General features: G+C 33.5%; 1 protein-coding gene across 8 annotated transcripts in view; it reads left to right on the forward strand.

Moving 5' to 3' along the window:
- Positions 1–22,948, forward strand: part of MIPOL1 (mirror-image polydactyly 1) — a 283,902-nt gene that overhangs the window by 78,914 nt on the left and 182,040 nt on the right. For all 8 annotated transcript variants that reach the window (XM_065906169.1, XM_065906171.1, XM_065906168.1 and 5 more), the window contains 3 exons: positions 11,273–11,402; positions 21,072–21,105; positions 21,365–21,535. In XM_065906169.1, the coding sequence (XP_065762241.1) occupies positions 11,273–11,402; positions 21,072–21,105; positions 21,365–21,535 (335 nt within the window). The remainder of the gene's footprint in view (positions 1–11,272; positions 11,403–21,071; positions 21,106–21,364; positions 21,536–22,948) is intronic.

Consider the following 22,948-nt stretch of genomic DNA (forward strand, 5'->3'; position numbering starts at 1 on the left):
AATTCTTAAACCTTTGATAAGTCAGAAGTCATGATGATATTTTTTTCTGTTTAGCTTTCAGTTAGAATTAATAGTTTACTGTTAATAGATTTTAAGAGGGAAATAAAGAGAAAAGTGAAAGAAGAAGATTTGGAAACCAGGATTGGATGATGAGAAAAATTCCCAGAAAATGTATTGTCACTAATACATTTTACTTAAATGTGGATCTGAAATGAAATAGTATGCACAAGATTTGGGTTTTAATCTGATATATACTTATGGTAAACCTTCATGTAGACTGTTACTGTTTCCTTTGCTTCTCTGTTAGTTTTTAATGTGAATAATGTACTATCATTGTAAAGTGATTTCATGACTTTGAAATGCAATTGTATCATGTATCTTGATAAAATCTCAAATGGTTGACTTTTTACCTTCCCCTTTTTTGACATCAGCAGCAGCAGCATCACCACCATTGATACTTTTAGTAGGCATTTAATTGGAACTATGCTGACCTCTTTAAAAGTTAAACAAGAAATATTTATTGAAGGATCTGTGTATACTAAACACTGTGCTAGGCACTAAATACGCATCAGCAAATAAGACAGATTGGGTATTTCAGACATGTCTTTCTGTTTGCAGTCACTTCTTATTCATAATACGTCATTGTAGAAGGTGGTGGTAAATGCTTACTTAGACTTTGGATTCAGACCTTTGTTCTAATCTTTTTACTACTTATGTGTAAGTGACAGCCTCACTAAGATTTGGCTAAAACCTACTTGATAGGTTGCTGTGACATTTAAGTGAAATAATGTTTATGAAGTAGTTAACCCATTAGAAAGCACTCAATAAGTGGTAATTATGATGATAAGGAGATGATGTTAGCATCTTGTTTCCTTAAGACTTTTTGATCTAATAGGGGGCATGTCATAGTGTAGCTAATACAAATAACTATTTCATGGTTACTTGCATATAGCTTTGTTTTTTACATTCCTTGTTAAAAATATATATTTTATTTACTTCATCTTATCCACATAGATTTTAGTTTTCCCTGACTTTCCAGAATTAACTTTGTTTGGAAAGTTTGAAAATATGAAAAATTTTAAAATCTCTACCAAAAAGAGAATAAAGGAAAATATATGCTATGTAGGTCTTAATATGTTTTAATTCATTAAATTATACATGTGGATAATATGTAAATTATTGGCATGTATGACCTTCAGATACTAGGAGATATTTCAGAGAAGCACAGCTGAAACATTGTCCTTTAAGTAAGTATCTTTTCTCATCTAAATAAAAGTGATTAAATCACAAACACTTCAAAATTTCATTTATTTAAATTGAATTTGACAGAGATAATATTGTATTACCTTATTTGCATCCACTTAATTTCTCTTAGGTGAGTGATGTTATGACTTTTAAAAATAATTTGTTAATAATTAAGTCTTTCGTTTTTCTGAAACAATCTCAGTGGATATTTTCTAGTGTTTAAGGTCTTAATTTTTATTAATCTGTTGCATTTATAGTATACAGAGGATGTGTGAATTTTTGCACAAAGAATATTTATTTAAATAGTTTTTTCAAGTTATTTTTGTGATGTTTAGAATATTTATATTTCTTTAAAAGCTTTATTTTTCTGTTTCTTAAACCCTGTCTTTAGAGTCTCTCCTCTATATGTTATTTTTCTTGCTTGCATGTCATCCATTAAAGATTAGCTGTGGAAGCTTGGAGCATGGAGAGATTATGAATGACAGAACAACTGCTGTAGAATAATAATCAGTTTTTGGTATTTAATGCTGTTTGACTTTTGCAGACACATTTCTTATTAACCTTTGGTACAAAGAGAAATCCAGGTTCCTGATATCTCATGGAGAAGATGAATTTGAGATCCTCTTCCAATTAAACTGAAATAAGGCCAATATTGGGTTTTAGCCAAAAGAACTCCTTAGTTCCTTATATAAATCTATCTGTTTCTTAGTTACATTTTGCATATAATTCGGCGGTTACGTAATTTGCTTAGTTAGCATACCATACTGATTCTGCAAGCATTTAATCCACCTTTTCTCGGTAAACAAATTCTTTTCTGTGCATCCAAATTTAGACAGCTAGTAAAAACAATTAAGTCTTTCTTATTACAGGGAATTTTCATTTATTTTTGGTAGAGACAAAATAAGTTTATTGTCCAAAGCATCAGAACATAGAATCCCTGAAATATGTAACTTATGTTTTTCTATTCAGATTAATATGTAAATGTTAAACGTGTAGATATATCATCTGCTGTTGTAGCAAATATATTAAGATACCCAACTAGTTAGCATGTAAAAATAAAAATTGTTGTAAGAAAATATGTACATTGTTCTCTTGTAAAAACGCTATTACTATATACCGTATCTCCGATGATGCTGATAATATAATGATTAAGAACAAGAGTCGTTTAGTTTGGTATATCAGAAGAGCAGAAAATAACATACTTTTAAGAAATAATGCACATTAGAATTCCACTTCTCTGTATATATGATGAGCATTGAACTTCCCAGGTGGCACTAGAGGTATTGGTAGGTGATGAAAAAGGTGCAGGTTCAATCCCTGGGTCAGGAAGATCCCTGGAGGAAGGCATGAAAACCCACTCCAGTATTTTTGCCTGGAGAACCTCAGGAACAGAGGAGCCTGGCAGTCTACACGCCATAGGTTCACAAAGAGTTGGACACGACTAAAGCAACTTAGCATGCACGTGTGCATAATGTGCGTTAATAAAATATGCTAGTCTTCAATCTAAAACTTAAATGCTGTAACAATATTAATATAATGACACACTACATATATCTCTGTTGCATATTTATTAATTTGGAAGAAAAAAGGATTTCAAGAATATGGCTAGTTATTTCAGATTAAAACAAAAAGGTTCATATCTGTGAAATGCAGCGGGTAGAAATATTGATAGAATGCAAATTACATTACTATCTTTGGCTGTAGAATCCTTTGAGTATTAAAATTGTAATGAGTGCTAGGTCAAATAATGCTTGCAGGTAGAGTATGGCCAATTTATAACCTCCCTCCCTAGAAAAGTTTGTATTTTTCTGGAAACAACAAATTGAACATGAAAAAACAAAAACCATTATACATAACACTAACTAACAATTGGAAATATTTTACTAAGTATGGCATGCTATGGGCTTTAGCATGAAACAAACGTTTGAGAGCTTATCATGCAATTTGGGTATTTAAAACAAAAATAACAAAAGACTTCTCAAAAAATGATTCCTGACTTTTTCCATATGTTTAATTAATTCTAAAGTGGAAAATGTTTAGGTAACAATTATATTTCACAGAATTTTCCCATTGGTATCTATTAAAATTTAAAGTGTATATTCTGTGTAGAAAATAGGTTAAATACCCCTTAAAATTATGTTTCAAAAGTGCATAAAATAATTGATTTTAATACTTCAGGGATAAGCTTATCTCTTTCACATTAAAAATTGTAGCTAGTATCAGATATATTAAAGGTTTGAATGTAAAGATCACATTTTTAGGAAGTGTTTTATAAAAGTGAGAGTGAAGTCACTCAGTTGTGTCCAACTCTTTGTGACCCCGTGGACTGTAGCCCACCAGGCTCCTCCGTCCATGGGATTCTCCAGGCAAGAATACTGGAGTGGGTTGCCATTTCCTTCTCCAAGTGTTTTATATAGTCTTTGTATTATTTGTACTAAATACATGTATGTAATGATGGCAGGTTTTGCCAGAAAGTTGCTGTTTTATAGTTTTGCTCCTTAAACTTAGTATTTTGTATAATTTTCTAATTATTCTTTGGCAGTTTCTATACTCTTGGGAAGTATAAATTTATAGCAAGTTTACAGAGGAAAATTTTAAAACATAGTAAAAAACTTAAAAAGCTGATTTTTAATGTAATAATCATACTTCTAGGAATTTTCCTAAGTCATTATCTATGTACATACATAAAGATTTGTGTAGAAAGATGTTCATTACAGTGTTGTTCATATAGTGAATAATTGAAAATGGTGTAAAATCTTATTTTAGGAGAATCCTGGTCCAGTCAAATATGTCATGTCCCTATGATAAAAGTCTGTTCTATTCTATTTTATACCTTTGAAGAATATGAAAACATGTTCTATTTATCTTAAATATACCCAGAAAGTTATAAACTATGCAAAATATTTCTTTCTCCACATTTTTACAGTGAGTGTGTATTATTTTTCAATCAAAAAAAGGTTATTTACAGAATAATCATGTAAAATGTTGAGCATTTATTCCAGTTTTAGACAAGTAATATTCTGGTTTATTAAAGAGGTTCTGAAGAAATAAGTTGAATTCAGCAATGTAATGCCAAGAGCAGAACCATCAAACTACTTGAAGTATGTTGGCTAGTCCCCTACTGGTGTGTGGTATTTAGCACCTGTTTAATTTGCAATAAACAACTTATGCCAAGAAAGAGAAATTATAAATTTTAAGGAAGACATAGTGTAATATTTGTGGTTCTGGAATGTATACATATTGTGATATCATAAATATTATCTGCAAGGAATTCATTTAACCTCATATAAAGCAATAGTAAAAAACATTCATACAATATGAAATTTGGTAATCTTTAACCAAGCTATTACCTATATTTATTGCTTAGAATTTTGGAACTTGAATTAATGATTATTTATATCTTTCAAATTCAAATCCTAATGATTTCTTCTTCCCTCTCTGCAGTTCAGCCTTTTCTATTTAAATAACTACCTTGAGGATGTTAATGGATTCTTTTTCTTGGGAAATGTCTGTCTTCCAAATTATGTTATTTAGAGAATTATGATTTGATGTTTAAACTAGAATGTTTTCCAATAAACCGTCTTACTTCTACTGTATTTTAAAAGTAGTTTGAGGAGTGTAGAATGTGGGCTTGTCAATAGACTTGGGTTCTACTAAGAAAATATGTACTCTGTCTTGACTCAATAAACTCATACTTAGTATGGTTCAGCTTCTTCATATTTACTTTTGCCCATATTAGAAAACAATTAGCTTACTAAACAAATTTGAGTATTTGGGGGTGGGGACTGGGGTGATCCTCTCTGAATCTTTCTCATTTGACTAAGAATTATAGGATATTTGATAACCATGTTTAAAAATGGAGATATCCAAATATTATTGTAAACACCCAATGATTTGTTTTACCTACAATACAAGTATTTTACTTGGTTGGCTTACATAGTAGCTAATAATATTTGTTAATGTAATTTAACTGCTGTGAACCTTTACTGAACAAATATTGAAATTTATTCAAGTCAAAGAAAGAGAATCTCTAATGACTTTTGTTAAAGCTTCTATTTAATAGTTAAGGAGAAAAGTTTGTATGACATACGAGATGCAATTAACAGTAGATTTTACATTTAATAAAAAGAAAGAAGCATACGTATTTGCTTTATTCATTCCATCATAATTTGCATTAGAGCTGTGGGTGTTTAATGAGCAAATTCCAACTAAAATGCTATATTGATTTTCTAGTGAACTTTGTAATAGTCATCTACCTTGGAAAAGCTCTGTGTTTACAATTAAGTTTTCTTTACTAAAAATGTTTGAGGGTTGCATATTGATTCTTTAAAAGTACTGAATTCTAGAAAAAGAATCAGGTTTTTCATAATCAACAAATTTCACATATAACCTAGTATAGTTGTTGAAATTATCATTTTGTAATACTTTACTTTTGGAAAACTTTTCATAACATGTATAAAATGCATAATCAGATTTTGTGTGTGTGTGTGTGTTTTATGGTATTTTAAATTTTAACCTTAGAATATTCCTTTAAATGCACACATTATTCATTTATTTAGAATTGATACAGCATTATAGAGGGAAAAAATGTTTTCTGTTTATCACATAGGACCAAATAAACTCTTGATGTAAAGCGTTTATCCTTAAGCATAGAAATAGTGAAAGTCACTCGTAGTGACTGATAGTGAAAGTCAGTCGTGTCTGACTCTTTGCAACCCCATGGACTATACAGTCCATGGAATTCTCCAGGCCAGAATATTGGAGTGGGCAGCCTTTGCCTTCTCCAGGGGATCTTCCCAACCCAGGGATCGAACCCAGGTCTCCTGCATTGCAGGCAGATTCTCTACCAGCTGAGCTACAAGGGAAGCCCAATAATGTATTAGGTAAATATGCTATTTACCCCCATTAAATTTTAATAAAGTAGAATTAAGCCACTGAAATAATGTTCTAATGTCACGGTAAGTTGGGAATTGCTGAGGCAAGCCGTAAATATCAGGGAGCAAACTAAAGACAGGAGGGCATGAAAGAATTCTGATGGTCATGAGGCAGCCAAGTATGTTAAGTAAGTCTATGGAGATGCTGAATATAAAAGTTACTATTGGGGAACTCTGGGGTTTTCATATTGTCATTTAGTCACTAAGTCATGTCTGACTCTTATGACCCCTTGAACTGTAATCCATCAGGCTCCTCTGTCCATGGGATTTCCCAGGCAAGCCTACTGGAGTGGGTTGCCATTTCCTTCTCCAAACTAGACATTAAAAGCCCTTAATAGTCACAGCCTTACCTTTTCAATCAAGTGTTATTGCATATAAAGTAGAACACAGCTTACATTAAATGTCACTTTATAAAGATCTCATCACACTATACAGAAGTGATAGAAGCCTGTTGGCATTAAAAATTTAGTGAATAGTGCTTTGGGACTTTCCAGGTGGAGCTAAGTGGTAAAGAACCCACCTGCCACTGCAGGAGACATAAGAGGTTCAATCCTTGGATCAGGAAGATCCCCTGGAGGAGGGCATGGCAGCCTGCTCCAATATTCTTGGCTGGAGAATCCCATGGACTGTGGAGCCTGGTGGGCTACAGTCCATAGGGTGGCGAAGAGTTGGACCAGACTAAAGTGACTTGGCACTCACACAAATTCTGTTTTGACCTTTTGATATGCCAGAATATTACAGGGCAATAACACATTCATGTTAATTGGTACCTAGGTCACTCTTTGGCATCATTTTGTTCATCTTATCTAACCCACAAATTAGAAGTATTTTATAATGTAAAAATTAAAAAATATCTTAGAATGTCATATTTTGTACAAATGTGTCTTTATAGTATACTATATAATATAGAATATGTTCTGAATAAAATCTTACTCAGTTCCCATTTGTACTTTTTCCATATCAATGAAAAAGCCTAAAAAGTAAGAAATTTTGAAGTAACTATAGATAGCAATGGTCCAAATTGATCAAAATCACATTTTTAATGTGTCTAGAAATGAAGCTAAATTGTGAGACTGTGGGTTGAAGGTGATGACGGCATGGTAATGGTGGCATGGAATGGTAATGGTGGCATGGAAATAATGTTTGTTGAGAATCTACTTTATATGACCAAGAGCTTTTATATATCATCTCATTTAATTTTCCCTAATAACCATAAATGATGGTGTTCTACTTTATACACCTGAACTGTGACTAAAATAATTTAAGAAATATTAAAAAACAAGTTACCTTGGATCTGAATCAAAGCCCATATTCTTCATAATATATCATATTGTTTTCTCTAAGCTGTTTATATCCTTTCTAGGATTGTATACAACTAATAGGGGAAAATAAAACTCACTATTGTGTACTACATTATAGGCAAAAGGTTTTTTCAAAACAGTGTGATGAATTGATGCATACAAGCAGAATATTATGGCCACAAATAAGCACTTAACAGTAATGATGTAGACTTTAAAAATATATGAAAATTGTACTGGAAAGTAGTAGATCTTCCAAAAGCTAGGTTTATAGCAAGGATTTCTTAATTTTATCTAAACTGTTGTTTAAAAGCATTCGATTTTATGCATGTGGATATCCAATTGTTCTAGCACAATTTGTTATGTAGTTTGCTTATCCATTCATCTGTTACTAGAAATCTGGGGTGTTTCTGAGTTTTTACTATTGTAAATAAAGATGCCATGAATATTTGTGTTTAAGTCTTAGAATGGACATAATCTTTAATTTTTCTTGGATAAATACTTTTGAGTGGAGTAACTGAATCTTATGGTGGGTGTATGTTTACTTTTTTAAGAAACTACAAAATGTGATTATACTATCTTACATTCTACAGGAAGTGTATAAGTGGTCCAGGTGCTTTTTTGTTTTTTACATCCTTGCCAACATCTTATATCAATCTTTCCTATAAGTCATCGTAATAAGTTTGTAAGTTGACCCTTGAACAAAACCGATTTAAACTCCACAGGCCACCTATACATGTAACTTTTTCCCAATAAATACGCACTGCAGTACTGTACTGCATGATCTGTGGTTCTGCGTGGATACAGAGGACCAACTGTAAAGTTATACACAGATTTTTGTCTTAAGTAGTTAGAGGGAGGGTACCTCTAACTCCCATATTGTTCAAGGGTCAACTGTTTATGATGGTTATCTCATAGTTTTAATTTGCATTTCTCTGATGACTGAACATGATGAACACCTTTTCTTGTGCTTATTACCATCAGTATATCTGATAAAAAGTCTTCAAGTTTTTTCCCAATTTTCATTGTTTCTTTTCCTTGTTATTGAACTTTGACAGTTTTTAAAATTACATTCTGGGTGCAAGTCTTTTATCAAATACATACTTTAAGGTTATTTTCTTCCAGTCTGTGACTTCTCTCTCTTTTTTTTCTTATCAGCATCTTTGAAGAGTGGAAATTCTTAATTGAATTAAATTGCATCATTTCTTTTTAGATTTCACATATAAAGGATAAGGTATAGGTTTAATGTGCTAGTTATATTTTTATAACATACATTAAAATGACACATAACTATTAAAAATGTATTTCACATCCTATATTTTGTCAACTACTGACCTAGAAGGAATATAATGGTAGAGGATGCAGGAAGGTATGCTAGAACTAGACTCCAGTTTTCCTTAAATGTTGGACTAAGACTTCCCTTCCCCCTTGGAACCGATGTGGCAGCAGGAAGGAGAAGAGTAACCTGTTTTCCCCAGAGTTTTATAAAGATTATCTTTTGATAGAAGGAGATGTGCCTTAGTGAAGTCACCTATCCTATTTCTCTCCTCGAAAATTTGATACGTGTGTAACTTTTTGTTATGAATTGAATCACTTTTCTTTCCCTTTTCTGTTGCCCTTGCCTTAATTCACAATTTCATTATTTTTCACCTGGACTCTTATAAAATCTAATGTTGGATTAAGGGGCATGTACAATCCAACAGCTTTTCTCTAATCGCTGTTTGAGATGCTCTGAATGCTAATCTCTGGGTGTTTTCCTCTAAAACACAGATCTGATCAATTTGTGCCTATTTTTCTAGAAGTCGTTTCTCTAGGGTGGCATATTTATTTATTTATGGATAGCTTTAAGTTTCAGGGAAAGGGTTATTCTTGCGGGTTATCGATGTGAATTTTTGCATAGATCACTCCCGTGTCTCCCTACTGGAATCTGCTTCCATGTTCGCCCCACCAATGAACAATTTCTCCCCCAGAAGCCAGAATTCCTTTTTAAACATGTTTGTGAGTCTGTCATTTCCTTGCTCATAAGCCTCCATTGCTACCATCATATTTGCTCTTTACTCTCTAGTCATGTCCGACGCTTTGTAACAGATCTGAATTCCGTGCTGTGACTTATAGTGTGATCCTCAAGAACTCTCACCCTCTCACTGTGCTCCGGTCAGATTGATGTTGTTTCACCAATACTCTAGGGGCTAGTTGCAGTTTTTCTTCAACTTCATCTACTTTCAAATATAAATATGTTTTCTCTTCCTTTATTTGAATGTACTGAAATGTCATTTATTTAAAAAGATCTTTCCTGACCACTCTTTCTGAAATAGTCTGCTGTAATCCACATGTTCCAAATCACTCTCTTTTCTATGAGTTTTCCTTTAAAGCAATATGTGTCCATACCTACCTATCTAATTTTTGGTCTGTTTTTCTCACTACTGTCTGTTTTCTTGTAATGGAATGTGTACTGCAGGGTGATAAGGACTTCTAGGACCACTATATTCATATGACTTAAAACTGGATTGATGACTGCCACAGGAACTATATAAATATTTGATGAATTAATTAATTTATTGAATATTTATCTTGCCTCAGGCTCAGCTTCTTAGAAATGGTTGTGCCTTTTGTTTTACCATTGCATGTTCCATTTTACACTCTATTATGGAAAAGATATAGTTGATTTTTTTCTCAGGGTTTCTCTTTTACTGCTTATAATTTAAGTAATATAAAAGTAACTATCTTGATTAAAAGTATATTAATCTATGACAAATCTTGGTACAAAACTCAGTATTCTGTGACCTAAAGCAATGTTTCAAATGTCTTTCCCAACTTTATTTTGTGGTTTGACACTATAAATGAATGTGCTTCAGTGATATAAGTATTTGAGCCCCTTTCCAAAATTGCAGTGATATTTTAAGTTATGTAAGATTTCAAGTAGAAATTCAGCTTGAGAAATGACAATTTCAGATAACATATAAGCTCCTTTGATAGTGCTGCAGAAATTTAAATGAAGTCATTTGTATTGTAATCAATGTAAATGGTGCCTCTGGACATGTGCCATGCTAACCTAGCCCAACTCTGCCCCCATGTACTCGCCTCTTTCCTCTTCTTTCATCGTCTTACTGAGGTAACTACTGTCCTGAACTTCGTGTTTATCATTTTCATGTTCATTTTAATATTTTTACTAATTGTGTCAATCCACAATGGTTAGATTTGCTTTATTTTGCAACTTCCTGTATTTTACATATTTTCATTTTTGAGATTTGTCCATTTGTCTGTAGTTAATTCATTTTAAATGCTGCATTGTATTCCACTTTTAATGTATAGGATTTATTCCTGCTCCAGTTATTCTACATTAGGTTATTTGTAAGTTTTTGTTACTATATAATGTTGAAATAAACATTTTTATACATGCCTCCTAAACATTCTTATACTTCTTTCCTTGTGCTCATATGCAAGAATTTCTCATGTGCTTCATACCAAAGAGGAGATGAGCCAGGTTATAAATGAGGCACAGCCTCAGCATTGCCAAATTGCTCTTCAGATGGTTGTAGAAATATATATGCCTATCTGCAATATATTTGAGTGTTTCTGTTATTTTATAAGCTCAATATTTTTTATTATTTAATGTTTTAATTTTTTATTTTATGGATATGAAATGGTATCTCACTTTTGCAGTAGCTTTAAAATGTTTTCTCAAGTGATTAGTTGACACTAATTCAGTTGAATAAAAGAATTTTTTTATTTTTCCTAAAAGTATGCATTTTCTTCTGTATTCTCAAATTAATTTTGAATTATGTATTTTGGTAGCTCTAGTTGAAGAGGTGTATCTTGCACAGAAAGAACGTGATGAAGCTATTATGTCTCGACTGCAGTTAGCCAATGAGGAGAGAGATGAAGCAATTGCACGAGCCAAGGATATGGAAATGTCTCTAAAATTGTACGTATGCTTGTAAAACCACACATGACATCAGGAGCATATGTAAAGGGCATGAATTATGTGATGGTTACATGTTCAAAAATGTTATATTACAGTGGTAAATTCGATATCCCCAGTCTTTTTTTAGAACTTTTGTCTTACTAGTAGTTTTCAGTCATTAAAGGAAAGGCAGAGAGGGAGGAAGGAAGGGAAACACTCAGTAAAGTGACTTTATTTCTTCACAGTGCTGTTGTTGACGTCCTTACTCTGCTTTCTTCTGTGACTCCTCTTTTCTTCTTCTCCTCCTTATTATCTCCTTCTTGGTTTATTTCAGCTCTCTGGGTTCTTTTACTGCTTTCTGCTTGCTGTGCCCATTTATAGTCTCCAGTACTTTTTACTTCTTTTAGTTGTGAGTCTTAAACTTAATGACACCTGAAATAGGGTTGAGCCTGAGAATCAACATTTTTAACAGGCAATCCAGGTGATTCTGATATGAGTAAATACTGTACCACACTTAGAGAAACTTGGGTCAGGAAGATCCCCTGGAGAAGGGATTGGCTACCCATTCCAGTATTCTTGCCTGGAGAATCCCATGGACAGAGGAGCCTGTCAGGTCATAGTCCATAGGGTCACAGACACAACCTAGCAACTAACACTTTAACTTTTTTAGAGAAATAGTGCACTGGAAAGAAGTACTTCAGTTTTAATGTGCACTCCAGTCATGGGGGAATATTGTTAAAATGCAGATTCTTTATAGATTGGAGCAGGGCCTGAGATTCTGCCTTTTGCCAAGCTCCCAGATCATGCAAATGATGCTAATCTAAGAAGTCCCCTTTGGGTAGAAAGGCCCTAGAGCATCTAGAAATGTGTTACTTACAAGATAGATAGACTATAATAATCTAGTATTTTGTTGATCCCTCCATATATTTGTTGAATGTTTCTTTTGCCCAGCGTTGTTCTAGACTCTCTGAGGGATCACAGTCAAATACTAATTAAAATGTGGTGGGAAGTTCCCTAGCAGTCTGGTGGTTAGGACTCTATGCTTCCACTGCAGGAGACACATGTTTGATCCCTGGTTGGGGATCTAAGATCCCACAAGCCACATGGTGTGGGCAAAAAAGCCAAAGAGGTACCCAAAAAAGTGGTGGTTTATTTGACAGCAGGCATTAAATAATTAATATTGCAGTGCTCAGGTTGTGACTAGATAGCATGATTTGGTTTTTGTTTATACTAAAGGCTTTTTTTGAAGACTCATTCAAAAAGTAGATTTATTATAAACATTCAATTCACTGACAAATAAAAATAAAGGAAAAAATATTAGCTAAATTCTACACTGCCTACTCCAAAAAAACTATCTTTATCAATAGGGAAACATTATTCCAAACATTTTTCTTTGCTTATATATAAACTACCATCTGGAAGGATAGATGGTTGATGATTGAATAGATGCTTGCAACGTGCTAAGTTGCTTAAGTTGCATCAGTTGTATCCAACTCTTTGCAGCCCTATGGACTGTAGCCCATCTGGCTTGCTGTCCATGTAGTTCTCCAGGCAAGAATACTGGAGTGGGTTACCATTTCCTTCTTCAGAGGATCTTCCTGACCCAGGGATTGAACCTGCATCTCCTGTGTCTCCTGTATCACTGGCAGATTCTTTACCACTAAGCCATTAGGGAAGCCCAATAGAATTAATTTGATAAAAATTAGTTCATTTTCTACATTCTGTTTTATATGAGAGGCATTATATTATTGAGGTGAAGAGCATAGATTCCACACCCAGTAACCTGTCTTGGAATTTTGACTCTTTTGCTTCCTAGCTGTACAACCATGGACAAATTATTCAGTTTCTGGAATTACAAAATGTGGAAGTAGTGGCTGTTTTTATATTGGTTGTTGTGAGGACTAAATGATTTAATAAGTATTACTTGAATTTAAGAGTAATAATCAGTTGTGAAACTGAAGACAATTGTGAACCTGAGGCACTGTTTTCTCCCAGACATCGAATCCAGGTCTCCTGCATTGCAGGCAGATTCTTAACCATCTGAGACACCACAGAAGCCTCATTTTCTCTCAGTAAGATATATTAATTCCCTAAAGATCCTTTTAAATTTAAGAAAAGAGACTGAAAAACATTAAGGTGTTAGAATCTCATCAATATTTTTTATGTAGTGTTTTATTTAAACAATTTTATTTGACTCAGCTATGAAATAAATAATAAATTTAAACTCCTTTTTTTCTTTTTCTTTATGAATTCTACTTTCCGAAATTTTATAAAGCTACATTGGATACAATAGCCAAAGTGCTTCTCTGGGTTTAGCCTTAATTTTATAGTTTAAAGAATTAAGAATCATTGCTGGAACTTTTATCATACAGGCATTTTTACACCTGAGTTCTTTATTGTGGGAAATTCCTGGGTAGCCAAATTTCATTTTCAAATAGTCTTTTAAGGAAAGGTTTATAAATACTTTATCCTAAACTTTAATATGCTCCAGATTGACTGTTTATTATCCTTATATTCAAAGTGGTTATGAATAAAATTCTTGGCTCAAGTACTTTTCATCCTAAACATTGTAAAAACTGTTACTGACTTTTCTGACGTCAAATTTGTCTGAAAAGAAGTCTAGCGTCAATCATATTCCTTTTTTCCTCACTTAAAGGTGGTTTATTTTTTCCTGCCTGGTTACCAGAAGGATTTTCCTTTATTCTTGAAGTAGAACAACTTAATCAGGATGTTTGTGTTGATTATTAGGTACTAATATTTTTAGAATCACAGCATGCCTTTCTAAAGACTATTTGATTCTTCCTTTATTTCAGGGAAATTTTAGATTTTTTTATTTTTTTGGCTTTCTATTTTAAAGACTTTGGTTATTATTATAGGCACTTTGGTCCTCATCTATTATCAATTCAATAATTATTTTAATTCCTATTTTTTTTCTGTGCATTCATTGTGACAGTCTCAAGCCTTTCCTATATGTTACTACTTCCCAGTTTTACAATCCCATCGCCTGTTTTTTCTACTTCATTTATTAAATATTTGTCTGTTTATTTATTCTCAGTGTTTCCTCAAGCTTTCCTTTCTTTCTTTTTAAAATTATACAAGTTTCAGGTCTATCCTTTAGTTTTCAGTTTTCTTCTTCATCTGCTCTTTTGTTTTGGCATCTTCTCTTTGAAATTTGTTTTATTGAATTCATGTTCTTATGCTTTTCTAGAATGCCAGCCATTAATAGGTCAAACTCCTTTTTTCGCTTGGTCAGTGTTATCTTCTATATTGTGATCTGTATCTCATCTGCATACTTTGTCATGTGTTTGTGGTGAATTCATAGTTGACTTGCCATTTCTCTTTTATCTTGCTCATACTTAAATCATTAAGAACTTTTATCTGTTCTGATGTGGTGCAAAGGAATTTTCCTTGATAAACATTTCATATTATTTGACACCTGTTTGCCTTCCCCTCTGACTCTTGGCTAGGTATTGCTTCTGGGCCACCTTTCTACATTGCCCTCGGTCAGTGTGGTAGTAGCAGAGATTGGGAAGACCTCCTTGGGGTTGGATGCCCATTTTGTTTGCGATTCTGTCCTCTGCTTGTGGAGTTTTGTTTGGTGTCTTGCACTGCACTGAGGGGCCACTCTGTCTCTTCTTGTGAATATCCTGATTCCATGGAGTAGTACTTTTGGGCTTTTATTTGTTACACCAGTGTAGTAAAAAAAAAAAAGGCAAACAAAATGGCCGGCCCTGATGATTTTTGCTTCATCTGTAAAGATTCTTAGTAATACAGAAAGATTTTCTTAACTTTTCTTTGGGCTGTCTACTCAACTCATTGGTCTCTAAGGTTATTTCTGTGTGGTATTAGTGAAAAATTCCTAGGATTTGGTGAGGTCACTGTCTTTTCTGAATACCTATTTTCATGTGTAAAGAGAAGTTAGTTGAACCTGTTCAAAATCGTTTTTCCACCCTCCACCTTGTCCTTACTTTAAAAAATTACTGCATGGTGTCCTGCTTCCTCTACAGTTTGATTAATTTTTATCTTCTGTTCAAGTGGTATATGATGGCGTAGATGGATTTGTGTTCAGATTTCACTCCACTGTCTTTACTTTGACTTTTTTTAGAATAAACTTTTCATTTTAAAATACTTACAGATTTACAGAAAAGTTATGAGGATAATACAAAGTTTATATAATGCTCACCCAGTTTCTTTTATTGCTACCATTTTGTATTACTATGATATACATGTCACAGGAGAGAAATCAACATTGTTATACAACTGTTTACTATAGGTCATACTTTATTCAGATTTCACTACTTTTCTCTTATGTCCTTTTTATTTTCCATGATCCTATCCAGGATTCCATAGGCATTTAGTTACTGTGTCTCCCTTGCCTGCTCTGGTCTGTGACATTTTCTCAGACTTTCCTTGTTTTTGATGATGTGACAGTTTTTTGGAGTACTGGTCAGGCGTTTTATAGAATGTTCCTCAATGTCAGTTTTTCTGAAGTTTTTCTCATGATTAGACTGACGTATTGGTCTTATGGGACAAATAGTACAGAAGTGAAATGCCATTTTTATCACATCATTTCAAGATTATATTTTATTCTGTCAACATGACTTTCAGCCGGGGATGTTAATTTTGGTCTCCCAATCAAGGTAGTGCTTGCCATGTTTCTTCATTGTAAGAAGAATGAATCCCTCTTTTACACTCTGCTCTTTGAAGCAGATCGCTAAAATGCAGCCTATGCTCAATGGTGGGCTGGAGAGTGTGGGCTAGGAGATTAAGTTTTTTTGGTTGTACTGGGTCTTCCCTGCGGCACGCAGGCTTCTCTAGGTGTGGTGCATGGGCTTAGTTGCCCTGCAGCATGTGGGGTCTTAGTTCCCTGACCAGGGATCCAGCCTTGCATTGGAAGGCAGATTCTTAACTGCTGAACCACCAGGGAAGTCCTGGTTCATTGAGTTCCCTGACCAGGGATCCAGCCCTGCATTGGAAGGCAGATTCTTAACTGCTGAACCACCAGGGAAGTCCTGGTTCATTGAGTTCTACCTTTCTTAGTGGAGAATATCTATATAAATTATTTGTGATTCTTCATTACAGGAGATTTTTATCCCTCATGGGGAAGGGAGAAAAGGAAAACAGTCCTGTCCTAAGCCTTCTCTTTTAGTTAATTAGTCCATTCAATAAATACTTAATTAAATATGTGCTAAGTGTCAGTGTCAACACTGCTAGTTGCTGGGAACATGGCATTATGGTCTCAGTTAAGATCAGCATCAAGTAAATAATTACATAAATATTTAAAATAATTTCAAGTGATAATGAAGAATTTGTAGTTCCTAGGAAAAGTTTATAGACAGCTCCTACTTTATTACAGTCTAGGGTTTCAGGTAAGGGGATCAGGACACATGCATAAGAAGCGAGAACAGCAGCATCAAATAGCATGTCAGTACAGTTTTATATGGAGCTGTAGAGGTTCCTTTCTAGTTAGCTGAGGTCTATGAACTCTGACCGTCAATAGTGCATTTTAGACTAAATCTTTGTTAAGATAGAACCAATTTATAACTGAGCTTTGCTTGACTGAAAGGCATATTTAGAAGCATTGTGTATAAGAAGAAAATATATGAATTATTTTGCATCTCTCTCTTTTTTAAAAAGGGTTTTGCATCTTTATTTCTCTAAACAACGACCTTTTTCCTTGGTTTGAGAGATTGTGCTCTACTTTACGGAGCAAAGTATCCCATATCAATTTATCCCATATCAATGGGATATAATAGTTATTCTCAATTTGAACTTTCTCTTTCCTTTGGTCTCGTAATAGCATATGTATTCAGTTGCTCAGTTGTGTCTGACTCTTTGTGACCCTATGGACTGTAGCATGCCAGGCTTCCTCTGTCCATGGAATTTCCTAGGCAAGAATACTGGAGTGGGTTGCCATTTCCTTCTCCAACATTTCTTTTTTAATTCCTCATTTCTTGCTTCCTGTTATCTGGAAATTCCTTCCTTCTCTTTTTTCTTATCGTTTTTTTTCACTTCTGATCTACTTTGCTTCTTTCTGTATAATGTTTGTCTTGTTTTATTATTCTGTCACTTCTCTGCTTTCCCTTACTCCCTGAATTTTTAATGCCTTTTTGTCTCTTTTGCTTCTATCCAAAACTAGGAAAAAATAAAAAGGATTCAAGGTAAAATGACTTTTGTAGCATGCCAATATAGGCATATGTGCATATGAACTTTCCAGCTTTTGAGATCATGATATCTTTTTTTCAGTTTGTTTTTATTGGTGTATTTTTTTATACCGTATTAAAGGTGGCACTGTGTAAAAAATGAGACCTAGAGAAAAAAACAAACACTTCAGAATTTTCTGATAAGCTGATCATTAATTATTTTTATCATTTGGGGTCAAAGTTTTGCTTCTTCCCATTGAACAAGGCAAATGACTCTAGGTTCAGAAGGAAAAGATGTTATATTGACTGATTTAGGAATAAATCAAGAAATGTGACATTTCGTGCATGAGTCTTTTCACTTAGAGTGCAAGGTTGTCAGTCAGAATTTGCATGGTATAGGAAATCAATTGAAACTTGAGCCCATAGACATTTACTTCAGCAATATTCTTACTGATTATCATGACTGTCTAATTAGACTGTTATAGGAATAATTTAGAGTTTATGAAAGGTTGAGGTTCTTTTGTTTAATTGTAAACTTTCTATTGATATATAATGTATAATTTGTCAGCTATATTTCATATGACAACTATTATTTTCTCTTTGTTAAGCAAATAAAACTTATACGCTGCTAGTAAACCTTAAGCCTAAAAAGTCATTTTATATAGAAAGTGGAATGTCTTATATAACTGTTTTAAATTGCTTCAGTTTTTTAAAGGTAAGTTGTTTGTCTAATTTTTGTTTTCATTAGTGATACAGTATAGTATGTACTTACTGTAGAACTATATTTAATCTTCTGGAAGCCACTTTTGTTGATTTTTAATCTTTAAGTAGATATTGAATGATCCACCTCAGAAAAATGTGTCAAATATACTGTTTTGTCCTTTTCATAACAACCATTCTAACAGGTATTAGGTGATGCCTCATGTTGTTTTGTACGAGAGCTTTTAAGTTTTTCTTTTCATGTTTTATTTTTCTCTTAGTGACCGTTTATCTATATACTTATATCAATTTTAAAAGGTCATAATAAAGCAAAATTGAGATTCACATGCTAAGTGGCTGACTTGGCTCACTCACTCATGCCCTGTATTTCAGACCTGACATACTCACTCACTAAAACATGATTCAGATTCATTTATCAGAAAGTGATAAATCACTGTATATCATGTACTTTGAAAGACAACCACACAAATTATTTATAATCAGAATGCTGCATTCATATACTGAGGATCTAGTATATAACATCTGCTAAGAAAATTCGATTTTATTATTTTTTCTTAAATTTTAGTTGTTAGCAGGGAATTTAATATTAGATTAGATACAGTTATCTTAACCATTTCCTGTTGAAAATTGTTAATTTCAATCAGTTAAACTCTTAATTTGATTTTCCTTAAGGTAATAACTCTTCATTTTCCAGTGCCTGAAAAAAATGTACAGATACTGTACAGGAATTTCATGCACTTTTTATTGTGTTGATTATTTGGAACATATGAATTAGTTAACCTGTCTCTACTGCCGTTTTCTTTTCATCCATATGTAATTCTTTGAAACAAAAAAAAAGGGAGATGTGTAATACTGAGAAATAAGTTTTTTTGTTTCCAGTAATCTGTAAATCTAAACGCTTAATTTCCATGTGTCTTTTCCCATTTTAAATGATCAAGTTTAATAAATTGTTAAATTTATAAAAATTTAATCATCTTTGGAAACTGTCGTTAATCAGCTCTTACTTTGATTCCATCTGTAGAGAACAACATTAAGGTAAATATTTCTCACCACCTATGGCTTTCTTAAAAATCATATTTAGCCAACCAGTAACTGATGGTTAAAGCTGCTCATGTTTTTCAAATAGTTTTATATGATCTTAAACAAGTGTAAGAATTTTATCTTATACTTTTCCACTATATTTTTTAATTGAGTAAAAGAAGTGATTATCTTCATAGTTCTTATAAACTAAGCTTCTATGAAGCAGAATATTTGAAAACTTTGGATTGATTTGGGGAGAAAAAGATAAAAGATTAGAGTACATATTTACCCTTATTGGAATGTGAATCTAAGGGGACATTAGGAGTTTGAGATATAATACATTAAATATATATAATTCAAAATTGCTTCACCTACTTGTTAACTTACACTATTTAAATATGGATAGAAAGTTTTTTTACATATGTTCATATTTTTTCCTGTGAAAATGCAGTGTTCTAAAATCTTTACTTCCTCTCTATTAATGTAATAGTTTGAACTGTGGAGTTTGGAACAATTTTTTAATAAATTTATTAAGTATCTTTTATTTTTTCCTAGTATCCTTTTTTTGTGTGTGTGTGGTAAATGTTAAATCATAGGAGCAAAGAAATAGAGGGGAAATGATCAAAACAAAAATTTGGATATATAAAATTTTTAGTCCAATTTTTATTTTGCCCCCCCCCCCCTTTTTTTTTTTTTGGTTGCACCGCACATCATGTCTGATCTTAGTTCCCCAGGGATTGAACCCATGTCCCTTTCAGTGGAAGCACAGAGCCGTAACCACTAGATCACCAGGGAATTCCCTAGTACAGTTTTTAAATAATTGAAATCATTTCTAAAATCTAAGTCATTTCACTGGTATCCATGATAGAATTTCATTTAATCTACCAAATTTAATTATCGCCTAAGTTATATTACAGACATTTTCTAAATATGTGATTTAGAACTTCTCTCTTTACTGCATTTCTTCAATTTACCAACATCAGCAAACATTTCATTGAGCACTAAGATTCTTTTTTTTTTAATTTATTTTTAATTGGAGGATAATTGCTTTTACAATACTGTGTTACTTTCTGCCATACATCAACATGGTATACATATGTCCCCTCCCTCTTGCGCTTCCCTCTCTACCTCCCATCCCATCCTCCCCCCAGCACTATGACTCTTGTAAGACAAAAATGCATTTATGATGGAAACCAGTTTACCTTTTTTGCCCTTAATTTGAATAATCTATGTTATGCAGAAGAGAAAATAATATTAGACATCTAAAAATGTGGCCCAGTTTTGGTCAGTGTTTCTACACAGTATATTTGTTTTACCAAATAGGTAGCAACAGGAGATTGTCAGGTCAAATTTAGTGGTAATTCTTTGTTGTTGCTTTTTGAGGGAACATTGTTAAACTCCGTAGTAAAAATACTTGCCTTGTTTTATTTGTGATGATGTCCAAAAAGGAGAGGAAATACAGTTTCTGCTAAGAATTGAAAGTCCAGAAATAAATATAATGATGAGAATGAGTGCTTCTATCACTGGGGAACTTTCTTCATCTAAGCACATATGAACAATTGATCCTTGTAGTCATATATAGCAGTAAACATTAATAACTTAACAGTCTGAAGTCAGTGCAGAAGATATGGAGCATTATTGAAAGATGGAGTCGAGCAGGTGGCACTTTAATATGTTCAGTGTCATGGTTGACTCTAAAGACTAGTCGAATGAAATTACTTGAGGTTCTAAAGATTTAAAAAGCGAACTCATTTTGCTGCACTAAGGAAATGCTACTGATCAGGCTTTCTGTGTCCCTTTTTTCTAGGCTAGAAAATATTAACCCTGAAGAAAATGACATGGTAAGCCATTCTCCGAGGAGATTTCTTGATGTCAGTCTTATATCTTAGAGGCTTAAGTTCAATTGAGTGGGTTTCAAGAACTAAGATGTGGGAAAAAGAAGAATTGACACACTAATAATGTACATCTTTGCTGCAATATGAAAATTCAATAACTTCACTCAGTCAATTTACAATTCACATGTGCCTATTAATTAAAACCCTATATTAAATAAAATATATTAAAACTTCATGTCTGACTAACATATAATGGTGTTGGTAGACATTACAGGAATTACTGAACAGAATAAACAACGCAGACACAGGGGTAGCTATTCAGAAGAATGGAGCTATAATTGTGGATAGAATCTACAAGACCAAGGAATGTAAAAAGAGAATAACTGCAGAAGAAATGAACGCAGTGATTGAAGAACGAGATGCTGCTTTGTCTCAGGTAACTGCATGTATCTGTAAAAAGCTATGTCTACCATTTTCCCCTCTTTCTTTACATTAAAAAATGACTTCCCCCCACTTATATTTAATTCAAATTAGTTTTTAGCTTATAATTAATACCACAATGATTAGCTATATTAAGGTAATCACATATTTTGTTATATCATTCTTCAAATATATGCATCCTCATTTCTTAATAAAACTGTTAGCTTTTTATAAAAATTTAGTTCAATTCTTTAAAGTAATCGCTTTTATATGAGACTTCTTACTTGAGTCACAGTTTTGGGAGGGCTGAGATTATGTCTTTATTACTGTTTTATTCCCAGTGCCTAATTCAGTACCTTTTAGTAAACATGGATAAATGAATCAAATTATTAGGGTATTCCTTTCTGAACATTACTTACACCTTCCTGCTCCAACTGAAACCTGATCACCACCCTGAGGATGCAGCTTCCACTGCAGTTCTCTCAAGTGTGAATGTATTCCCTCCCCCAGCAGTTGGGCCACTGGCCTTGCAGGCTTGTTCGACTAGTGCTTTTAGATCATTGTTCCTTTTTTCTCTCTAAACACCTCCAGCTTTGAGACCCATGCATCAGATTGTACCACCCATTACACACTCCTGTTGCAGTCATGTATACACTCCCATATAGCTCCCTTCATCTCTTAAAGATTTTAGGATCTATTTTACTGTCTCTTTCTTTAACTTACTTCTGTCACAATTCTTGGTGATTTAAATATCTATGTGGATAATTCTCTCAATAGCTATCTCATCTCTCTGAATCTCTCTGCTCCAATCTTCCAGATGCTCTTTACCTGTTCTGCTATCCACCCTATGATCATACCTTATTCTTGGTCATTATCAGTCTCAATTTCAAGCGTCCACTTACTATCTTTCCAGCTCACTCTAAAACTCTAGCAAATTTTCAACTTTACTGGCACCTGATTATACTGATCTTATCACCTCTTTGCCTTTCCTTTAACCCCTTCATGTCCTCTCTCTATCTAGCTTAGATTCCTTGGGTCACCTATCTCCTACTTGTATGTAAGGTAACCTCAGTTGTCCTGACCTTCTTCCTTTGTCCTGCTCACCTAACAAAACCCAAGTTTTATAAATTTAACTTTCTGCCTGTTCTATACCTTCAAAGTTTTATATGGGAAGTGTCTATCACACACATTTGATGACTGAACTGTTCATGACAGTTGTCTTCAAGTAGACCCATGGTGTTGCCTGATAACCTTCTTGCCTTTTGCTAGTCCACTCACTCTCCCCCTCTGGAGACTCCTTTATCTTCTTCCTTTCTCTTCAACTATCCAACCTCTTCTCGCCAATAGAAAGAGAAATTTCTGCTTGTCCCCACCAAATCGTTGACCAACCTACCTGTGTGTGGCACCCATATACGTTGCCTTTTCTACT

The sequence above is a fragment of the Muntiacus reevesi genome, chromosome 15 (genome assembly GCF_963930625.1).
Source record: "Muntiacus reevesi chromosome 15, mMunRee1.1, whole genome shotgun sequence".
Taxonomy (NCBI): domain Eukaryota; kingdom Metazoa; phylum Chordata; class Mammalia; order Artiodactyla; family Cervidae; genus Muntiacus; species Muntiacus reevesi.